General features: G+C 42.1%; 1 protein-coding gene across 2 annotated transcripts; it reads right to left on the bottom strand.

Annotated features, from left to right (window-relative positions):
* Positions 1-454: 454 nt before the first annotated feature.
* Positions 455-10,430, bottom strand: tomm34 (translocase of outer mitochondrial membrane 34). Of its 2 annotated transcripts, XM_072432242.1 has the most exons (8): positions 10,123-10,430; positions 8,177-8,318; positions 7,832-7,931; positions 6,414-6,566; positions 5,045-5,190; positions 3,281-3,434; positions 2,132-2,258; positions 457-686 (listed from the first exon to the last, which is right to left on the bottom strand). In XM_072432242.1, exons 2-8 carry the CDS (start codon positions 8,304-8,306, stop codon positions 588-590), a joined length of 909 nt encoding a protein of 302 aa, XP_072288343.1. In that variant the 5' UTR covers positions 8,307-8,318; positions 10,123-10,430; the 3' UTR covers positions 457-587. The 2 variants fall into 2 exon arrangements, with proteins under 2 accessions (XP_072288345.1, XP_072288343.1); XM_072432244.1 differs by lacking the exon at positions 10,123-10,430 and having other exon boundaries at positions 455-686.
* Positions 10,431-10,873: the final 443 nt, after the last annotated feature.

Here is a 10,873-nt window from a genome sequence, read left to right as displayed (position 1 = left end):
TTCCTTATGGAGGAGTTCAACACATGCACAAGAAAAAAGCTCAATTCAACCAGAGACTAAATGTTTCCTTAAACTGGGTTAACTTTCACCAAAATGCAAGATCAGTCCAAGATTTTATGTCAACTCTTTTTTTTTTATTATGAGGTTATATTTTTACATGTATATATCAACACTAGTTTAAAATGACCTTTTGCGAAACCACTAATTGCAATACTGTTTATTTAGGTTTCGGACACGTTAACATGCACGGTGTAGTATTTGACTTCTAACGAGATGGTCCCATGTTCGATTCCCAGATAGTGTGTGGAGGATTTTGTCTCCTACATCCAATGAAAGGGTAAAAAAAAAAATACACTTTCCACCATCAAAAACATCAGCCAATCCAAGACTCCTCCCTCTGCCGCTCGATAGCAACAAGAAAGGACGATTTTGCCAAAGTGGTGAAAGTTAAGCCTAAACATTCCAGCGTTTCATAAATACATAACGTATGAAAACATGTAAAACCTTTCCTGGACTGAATGTGGATAATGTTTGGGAGAGGATCACATGATCGGAAGAGCCTCTCTCTGATTGGACGGTTCCCTCGGTCACTTCTTCTGCACGTCTTGGAGCAGCTTGAGCGCCGCCCCGTTTTTGGGTTCGATTTTCAGCAGGCTGTTGAGGTCGTCGATGCAGGATTTGGGATTCTGCCGCGAGAAGAGAATGTTGGTTTTATGGTTGTAAGTACATTTTCACCGCTACAGTAATAAACAGACTTGTCAGTTGCATAATAGATTTTCTGGACTATAATCGCAGCCGAGTATAAGTTGCACCAGCCAAAAAATGCATAAGTGAGAAGAAAAAAAACATAAGTTGCACTAGAGTATGAAATGCGCTTGCAAGTGAAAATAGCAATATCACATATAAGTCACTCCGAAGTATAAGTATAAGTCGCACCCCGGCTAAAACTATGAAAAAATGTGCGACTTATAGTCCGGAAAATACGGTAATAATCAGTTTGAAATAGAGTGACCTTTACCATCCAAATCTTTTAATTGGGTAAACAAAAAGAAAAAAAAAATTGCATAATACGGCCTGGATGAATGGATACTTTATTCATTTTGAGGAAAAGTGCAGCGCACTCTGTTGCTCATATCCAGATCTATAATTGTCAATACATGCCATCACAATTTAGTAAATAAAGTACTCCATTTAGTAAATAAAGTACTACAGGTTAAAGGTGCTGAACCAAACCACTGTCAGTTATTAAGGAGATACAGAATATGTTTTTGATGCTCGGAGGGGAGAGGATTCATCAAACTAGTGTGAATGAAGCTGAATGAGGAACATGGTTCTCACGGTACTGACCTGTAGTTCTCTGTGCGCCCGGGCCCTTCTGTACAGGGCACTGGAGCGGTACTGACCTGTAGTTCTCTGTGCGCCCGGGCCCTTCTGTACAGGGCACTGGAGCGGTACTGACCTGTAGTTCTCTGTGCGCTTAAGCCCTTCTGTACGGGGCACTAGAGCGGTACTGACCTGTAGTTCTCTGTGCGCCTGGGCCCTTCTGTACGGAGCACTGGAGCGGTACTGACCTGCAGTTCTCTGTGCGCCTGGGCCCTTCTGTACAGGGCACTGGAGCGGTACTGACCTGTAGTTCTCTGTGCGCTTAAGCCCTTCTGTACGGGGCACTAGAGCGGTACTGACCTGTAGTTCTCTGTGCGCCTGGGCCCTTCTGTACGGAGCACTGGAGCGGTACTGACCTGCAGTTCTCTGTGCGCCTGGGCCCTTCTGTACGGAGCACTGGAGCGGTACTGACCTGTAGTTCTCTGTGCGCCTGGGCCCTTCTGTACGGAGCACTAGAGCGGTACTGACCTGTAGTTCTCGGTTTACCTGGGCCCTTCTGTACGGGGCACTAGAGCGGTACTGACCTGTAGTTCTCGGTTTACCTGGGCCCTTCTGTACGGAGCACTAGAGCGGTACTGACCTGTAGTTCTCGGTTTACCTGGGCCCTTCTGTACGGGGCACTAGAGCGGTACTGACCTGTAGTTCTCGGTTTACCTGGGCCCTTCTGTACGGGGCACTAGAGCGGTACTGACCTGTAGTTCTCGGTTTACCTGGGCCCTTCTGTACGGGGCACTAGAGCGGTACTGACCTGTAGTTCTCTGTGCGCCTGGGCCCTTCTGTACAGGGCCTTGATGTTTGCGGAGTCCATGTTTATGGCCTGGTCGCAGTCCTTCACTGCCTCTCGGTGCTGCTTCAGTGACAGGAAACACAGGGCCCTACGGAACAGACAAAAGTATGAACAATCACGTTTACAAATAATGCAGAATATGTGTCCGTAACGATACAGTTATTAGCCTTTTTAAACCTTGGAAAAATACACAACGTTTTACCAGTAAGGCTTCCCTCATCAGGATTAGTGTTAGTAGGGAGGGGCCATATCGATTTTTTGAGCTGATAACAATCTGCAGTATTTGGTTTGCTGCTGCAGCCGATATTTATAATAGCAATACCATAGCATGGCCCGCACAGCTTTCTTAAGTTGAATTGTAGCTCACAAATTAGCTTTTATTTTAGTAAAAGTAAAAGCTTGATTGTGTAAAACATAGACATATTTTAAGTCTAATTTATCATCTGTTTTCCATCTTTACTCATCAATGTTCCAAAAAGACAAATCTGATACACTGAGGACAAACTGTTAGTGACACATGAGACACAGACTGGGGCGCAGCCAAAGACAAAAATATCAGCGCCAAATATACGCCAATTTGTTCAATATCGGTTGGTACAGATACTGGAACCGATAAATCACCATTCCCCACGTGTTAGCGCGCCATCTACTGGCAGCAGAGGGAATTACCATGGGAAATTCACAGACGCTAGCTTACCCAGACATGCTAATAATGCAAGTTGTGATGAACGTGATTTTAGTCAGAAAAGCTCAGAACGAGACTGGTGAGGATTTATGCTCAGTCAGAAAGCTAACTAGAGTTTTCTGAGGCTTGGCGCTGACAAACTCGTAAACAGGAATAATGAAACAAGCGTGAATGAAGCCAAATACAACTCCAGGAATGTTTTGATGAAGGAAACAACGTTATGACCTGATTAAAAGTAGCACATCACTGTCAGCCAAATGAGTAGTCTGATTTCTCTAGTCTACGCCCTGATAAGATTGGGAAGCCCTGCTCTAGTATAGACTTAACATGAGAAATTAGAGAGTGTGACAACTTTGCTCTAAAGGTGACGGGGTTTTTCAGTGTTTGTGTCGTTTATAAATGGGGTGGTAATATCATAGCGCCACCTGTTGGTATATGTGGTGATTTCATTGGGGTTGAGTTGGATGCTCTGGCTGTACTTGTCGATGGCCTTCCTGTACTCTCCCTTCTTCACCAGAGCGTTCCCTTCATCCTTCAGAGTCAGCGCCTTCTTTCTGTCTTTCTCACTGGGACCGGGACCTACACACAAAACACAAACCAAGATTATTGTCTCTATGGAGAATGGTCTTGTGATGATTTTTTATTTTGCCGCCGATCTGCAAGCAATGTAGGTTAAGTTACGTATGACATCTGAAGTGCAAATAATGTAATATTAATTAGATCATCGTTTGAGGGATTTCAGTCTCGTCCCATTTCTAAGCAAAACTGTGCAAATGCCAATGAGATAAGCCGGGTTATTATATTTTGAGTGCAAATTAAAACATACTGAAGTTAAGGCGGGGCACGACGGCAGTGGACGGAAACCCTTTTGGCTTCAGGTGCCATTTTAGATGTAATTTTGGCGCTATATTTTGCTGAGATAAAAAAAACATATATTTTTCTTTCAGTCATTTAAAGAGGATAAGTATATTTTTGACATGTTAGTTTAGTTTTAATATCATCAGAGGAGTCGTCTTCTGAGCCCAGCGCTTTAGCTCCTCCTTCTCATGTCAATGTCTTTAATGCTCTGACCTTTTCAAAGCAATAACACCGGTCCAGCAGCCACAATTCGGGCAATTATTGATTTTGTGAGGCCCCGATCAAGTGTTTGGCTGCTGTAGACAGTAAATTGACGACGCGCGGCGCTATAACGCTCTTTTAAACAAAATAAAGTTATAACCACGCGGCTCACGATAAGGACATGTCAACAAACTCTGCTCTGAGCTGCACAGTCTGACGTATTGCACAAGCCTGATTTATTAACTGCCAAAAATTAGGCAAAATTTGAATCTTTACATCAAATTTCAGTGAGTACATTACAGAAAACATCCAAAATCGTCAACACACACAAAATTACGCAACAAATTTAACCCTGGCTCTGTCCCAAATATGTGCCATTTATAACATTTACCGCAATCGCACCTTTTTACAGAGTTTTGGCCGGGGTGAGACTTATACTCAAGAGCGACTTATATGTGATATTCTTCGTTATTTTCACACTGGCAACTGCATTTCACATGTTGATTATTTTCACACTGACAACCACAAGAGGGCGCTCTAGGCTCTAAGCGACGCAGATGAAGAATCTGCACTTCCTCTTCCTCAGGAGTTTGTGGAGTTGTTTAGAAGTGACACAGGAAGAATTATTCAATGGATTTAGTGATTTGGGGTAAAACTGATGCTTTGGTAAACTTGTTAGCATGTTCTTTATGCTATAGTTATCTGAATAACTGTTAATATGTTACGTTAACATACCAGACACTTACCACAGTTCTGTCTGTGCGTCATGTAGCTGAAGGTGTTACGTTAGCATACGTACACCTATTCACCATGTTCTCTAACCTGTTATCATTTCGCATTTCAAGATGAAATGTCTGTTCTTGGTCTTGGATTTTATCAAATAAATTTCCCCAAAAAATGCGGCTTATACTCCAGTGCCACTTATATATGTTTTTTTCCTTCTCTGTTGTGCATTTTTTGGCTGGTGCGAATTATACGGTATTACTATTATAAATATTATTATCACATGAATCTCTCTCTTCACCTTAACACATGAGTAAGTGAATACCCAATGTCCTTTTGTATTTTGTGGCAGATAAGTATTGCATTACAACAGTGCTCATGTGTTGACCAGTGTGTTGGCGTGGTACCAGGGGTGTTGGTCTTGTTGTTGCTCAGTTGTGGCGAGGCCGGCTGCTGGTTCAGTCGCTCCCGCACAGACATGGGCACGGTGGGGATCGGAGGCAGCTTCTCTCTCCATGAAGGACCATCTATTTCTGTCAGCGCTTTGGTCATCCTGAGGGACAGAGGGAAACGTCGTTATTTATAGTCTCGAATTAAGGTACATTTTGTTGAGGACAAACATACAACATTATTTGTATTATTATTTACCTAAACGTGCTCTGGTAACTTGACTTTGGCATCCCGTGTTTTAGAACTTAAAATCATGTGGGAAACGTGTGACTCTAAGAGAATGTCATGTGGCCTTTTAGACTTCTAGCTCCGTCTACTGGCTGCAGACGGAATTACATAGGCGAGATTTGAAAAAAACTAGCTCGCCACGACGTGCTAATGTAAGCGCCATAGACCACCGTATAAATGAGTGGATGTAGCTAGCCCGGCATCTTCCGTGCTCCAAATAGGAAGTGAACACGGCTGTGGATTGGCTCCTTCAGCTCTGGCTTCCCTTCACTTTCTATTGAAACATTTGCGACTCTTTCTCATCATCATGCCACTATTTATTTTATATCCCAGAAAAGAATATTTGTGTTATTATTTATTTATAAATAATAGTGGAAATTAGATAAAAAATTGGGCAGTTTTTCACATGTGCCAAATACATTTATATGCTAGATAAATTAATTATGTTATTATTAGCGTTATTTTTTTGTGTCTGTGAACTTGCTTACTTCAACTTAAAATGTATTTGTGGGGGTTGCTATGGATTTGAACATTTGAACATCTACAAATCAGTATCGGCAAATATCGATTATCGGTTATTACCCAGTGACGTCACAAATCTGGGTAATTCTGAATAAAGTGTTTTTCTGAGGCTCGGATGGCGAGGACTCACTAAACAGGATTCATCAAACAAGCGTGAATTAAGCTAAATACAACCCCAGGTGTGTCATTGACAACGGAACAATGTTTGAACATGATCGAAAGCTCAAGAAAAGCTGTCCCTCTCTCCCGCTCAAGGCCCGGGAGTCTAAGGCCCCATCCAAGCCCCAATTCTGCAAGTCATTTAGGTTTCACTTCACTAGCCGTTCCTGCATCCGGGTCCTGGGGTTGTGGTCCTTGCTAGTGAAATGTTTAAGTGTCCTGTGGTCTCATTCATAAAAATGTATGTGGAATTGTTACTAAAAATGTGTGTCCGGACATCTTTTACCTCATTTATGAAACCATCATTGTGCAAATTAGAATTTTTGGACCATTTGTGGCTCATTTCTAGGTCGGGTTTTCCTTTTATAGATCACAAAGTTGGCATGAAAAGTCACGTCCGCATGCTTGACCGCTGACCTGTTGGTGCCGTCGTGTGCCGCTGCGATGTTACAGTCCACCTGCAGGGCGGTCTTGTAGTCCACGTAGGCCAGTCTGTACCTCTCCAGGCCCTCGTAGGCTGAAGCGCGACGCAGCAGGGACTTCACGTTGAAAGGGTACAGCTCCAGGGACCTGCCGGGTACAAAGCAGGAGGAACATCATTTAGAAGAACGAGAAAACGTCTTAAAGCTTTTTTCTTTCTGGAACTTTATATTCAACTACAGCTTAAGTAGGTCAACATTTTCCATTTTGTTCATTGTTAAATATAATGTTGGTCTGAAATGGCTTTGTATGACAAGCAAGTTGTATGCATTTTTATTTTTGAAGAATGATTTCTACATGTGTCAACCAAGGTCTTACTCTTTTTTTTTTTTTTTTGAAATAATCACAACGAAATACAGGGGTGTGGGTGGGGATGGGGGGGGAAGGTGAAAACTGTTATTTTCTGAACACTTGAGCCTCAGTTGCAGGACAATTCAAGATTACTCAAACATGCAAGTAAGTAGCATCAGCATGTACACGTCGATTTTGCATAATATGTCCCTTAAAGGTTGAATAGAAGATTTTTCGCTGATTTGAGAACTCAGCGACTGTTAGTCCGTTTTTTTTAATGCATATGCGCACACTCACCTCCCCACCCTCCTGTTCTTTCCGAGAGGCCGCCTACCATCAAACCTAATCCATAAGCACGCTACACGTGCGTTTGTTTATTAGCGCGACCGGTTTGCATCTCTTGTCTCCGCAGATTGACGTCTCTTCTGAGCTCTAACAGTCTTTCTCTGTCGTCCCTCAGCCATTTTGGTACTTCGCGGTCTTAAGCGTGGAGCTACTCTGAAGGAACTTGCTGCTCGCTTTGCTAAACACACACCGTCATATTACTGTCGTGATTCATGTGCAATTACTGTGAAATTCATGTGCAATCCATGTGCCGTCGTGATACATATTCATGTGCAATTACTGTCATGACCACATGCAATGGTATTTATTTATTTTTATCTTTATTATTTTTCCCCTCCATTCCTTGTTGGGAAATGGGAGGTTTTCAATTTCAATCAAGATCTTCTACTGAAAGTGTTTTTCAAACTTCCTATAAGTGATCTGTTCTTCTGTATCTACCTCTGTATCTACCTGCGTTGCATCAATGAAATTTCCCCATGTGGGACAATAAAGGAATATCTTATCTTATATCGATCACGCATGCGCAGCCAGGGAAACGTGCTGATGTCCTGGGGACGAGCCAGAACGAGGCTGCAGGTGTGCAGTAGCAAGCAGGGAATGATTGACATGTGGGAGAACTAGTCTGCTGTCTACGCCACGAGGAAATAAGACTGATTGGTCGATCCACTATTCAACCTTTAAATATATCGAGAAGGTTTGAGAGTGAAAGCATGTCTTACGTGGTGCAGTCTTTAACACACTCAGAGCAGTTGCCGTCTTTCAGATAACTGGCTGCGCGGTTTGAATACAGAATCCCCAAATCTTCTGGATTTTTCTGAGCTGGAGGCAAAAGGAAAATACATAATAGACATTGATAAGATATGCAATAATGTACATAAAGAAACAAACCTAGGCTACTGTTACTTTAAAATAATACATAAGTACCAAATTGTTATTGTAATAAAAAAAATCTGACTAAGCAAATTCTCTACCATTATATGTATATGAAATATGTATATATATGCAATTGTTTATGTATTTTCTTAAAAACATGTGAAGTATGTGAGGATGTGGTAGTGTCTCACCAGCCTTCTCGAGCTCTTTGATGGCTTGGCTGTAGAAGATAGTGGCCTCTCCGTACTGCCCCGTCTTAAAGCAGTCGTTTCCAGACTGCTTCAGAGCTGACCATGACTGAGACTTACTTTTAGGAGCCATTTTTAAAACTACCTACAAAGAGAAAAGACAAAGAGGGGATCATATGCAATTAATTTTAGACAAACAAAAACACAGAGCAAAGAACATGTTTTACTTTTTGAATAATGAAAAAAATGTAAGAAAGAAGAATAAATATAACCGTTGAAAAAGTTTCTTTATGAGCTATACATTACCCTAAACAAATGTATTTATTATTCATTTTAAAATAGACAAAAGTTTCCTAGTCTAGTACTTCCTACTCTCGACTACCCTGTTTTGGAGCATTTTCTCTAGCCTTTCTTAATAGATGCCAGGTACTTTTACCTGGTATTTTCCAGATACTTTGGCCTAATGGGAAGAACCTAAGCCAAGTAGTGCTAAGGCCAAACCGCTACTAAACTAACTAACCCAAAAGTCTAGCTGCAGCCAGTGTGTGGAGAGGAGGTTTGGTGGTGCAGCGTCTGCAGTGATGCGGTTGCTGCATCGGAGTCAAATGACAACGCTCTCGATTTACCGCTCAATCTACGTTCCTGCGCTCACCTATGGTCATGAGCTTTAGGTAATGACCGAAAGGACAAGATCGTAGATACAAGTGGTCGAAATGAGTTTCCTCTGCAGGGAGGCTGGGCCCTAGAGATGGGGCGAGGAGCTCAATCCCACGGGAGGAGCTCAGAGTAGAGCTGCTGATCCTCCACGTCACAAGAAGCCAGGAGGAAGTATTGGAGGAATTGCCTGGGGTGAGGGAAGACTGGACCTCTGTGACCCAATGCCAAATAAACAGAAGATAGGTGGACTTGGAAATGGGGAAAATATGAATTTACAATTGCCACATAGTTGAGTTGGTTAGAGTTGGTTTGAGTTTGACGCTAATAATCTAGTATTAAACCTAAACAGACGTGGAGTTAATGGAGCTACACTCATCATGGCGCTGCCCATCGGCTGCAGTCAGACTCTTCTCAACTAAGCAGTAATCGGTGGGTCATTCTGCAGGTGTACTTCATGGTAACATGGGATTTTCCTCTTACATCACCAGATTCCATACTCATATGAATGTCTATGTCTAAGGCTGCTGGAAGCGGATTGTTTACTTCCTAAACAACCACAATGTTTGCAGTAAGCTATTCCACAGTTACAATTACACAACAATTGATGAGTTGATACGAATACCTGAGAGTTACATTTGGATTTAAACAATAGATTCCAAAGACCCACATAGCATCTGTTGTGTGGGGCAGGTCTCATGTTACACACAACACAAAATATGCGCCATATAATCACCCACAAGTTTAACAAATGTTTACCTTTTGTATTTGATTTAAAAGGATTTTATTGAATCTTTAGAGCCTCAACCTGGTCTTACTTTAGCTTAATATTAAATGCTATTTTTTTATCATTGACAATTTCTATTTTAAATCCCCTAATTTAGTCATGTGAATACATTTCACAATGGAAATAAAAAAGGTTGGATGTAAAGCATTAAAGTCGCACAAAGTAATGTAGCCAAGCAGTGTTTTATTGCTGTTTTGAAGATTATTTGCTAACTTACTTGTGCTAAACGGAAGTGGCGAGTCACCGGGTGTTATACCAAATTCTGCACCCCGATTGAATAGCTTCATCAACTTTCGAGACACAAACGAAACCGAGACGCATTAGCAACTAAACATCATTAATACGTTGGGACTAATGTGATGTAATGTATGTTATAACGTGACTTTACCACGTTTATTTTAACGAGGTGAACGCGAGTCAAGTACAAACTAGAAAGGGATACAAACACTAGCGAAACACCGGCTAACTCACGCTGCCGAATGCTAACGCTAAAAACCACGCTTCTTACCCGGCGTCTGGAGCAAAAACTCTGCGGGAAAACCCCGTCCTTTATTCGGCTATCAGCTCCTGGATGTACCCGTGAACCCTGGACCCGGTGTTATGTTGTAATCGCAGACATAACGTGGGTGGTTTTCCGGGTTAAATGTAAGCTCCGAGCCACGCCGAGGTGTTGTGGAGCGCTGTGCCCGGGGGAAAGGTGCTCTGATGGGGGTAGGGAGTGTGGAAGTGTCCCGCCGCCTCTGGTAACTTCTCCGCGGTCCAAAAAAGGGAGCGAGGGACGGACTTGTTTGGGGCTCTCGCTTTCGATTCAGCTGCGATGGGTTGAACGGCTGTCCATCTGGTGAAAAGCGCCCCCTTGTGGTGGAATCCGAGTAGAACAGTCACGCCTTATTACATTTTTATTACAATGCAACACAGGCAATGATCAATAATTTACTAATTATATTATTCACACGTGGTTGTTAAGAAATTATAGAAAGTCTTTTTGCCGGAATGGATTTATTGTTTTGTTTTTCTACAAACGTATAGCAGTGTTATGATTTCACTTCAGAAGAATGGAAAGTAAGGGGGATTTTTGGGCTCTAATACCTTAAAGCTCCACTCTGTAACCTTTTCTTTTTCTTCTAAGCAATACCACAGTATAGCATAAAACGTATCCCCACAAAGAATGTTATTTAATGTGGTTTAACCTTTCTTTTCCCATTGAATCAGACCTTCCACCTCCAGAAAGTTACAGTTTCAGTTTAATCCCAAAACGG

This window comes from Eucyclogobius newberryi, unplaced genomic scaffold, assembly GCF_026437365.1.
Source record: "Eucyclogobius newberryi isolate DKJ021-1_F unplaced genomic scaffold, fEucNew1.0.hap1 SCAF_106, whole genome shotgun sequence".
Classification (NCBI taxonomy): domain Eukaryota; kingdom Metazoa; phylum Chordata; class Actinopteri; order Gobiiformes; family Gobiidae; genus Eucyclogobius; species Eucyclogobius newberryi.
This window is presented reverse-complemented; position numbering and strand designations above follow the sequence as displayed.

Excerpts from the sequence above, each read along its gene's own strand:
- tomm34 (XM_072432242.1), bottom strand. The coding sequence starts at position 8,306 with ATGGCTCCTAAAAGTAAGTCTCAGTCATGGTCAGCTCTGAAGCAGTCT. Across the intron at positions 7,932-8,176 it reads CAAAGAGCTCGAGAAGGCTG|CTCAGAAAAATCCAGAAGAT; the intron begins GTGAGACACTAC and ends TTTTGCCTCCAG. Across the intron at positions 3,435-5,044 it reads CAACAAGACCAACACCCCTG|GTCCCGGTCCCAGTGAGAAA; the intron begins GTACCACGCCAA and ends TTTTGTGTGTAG.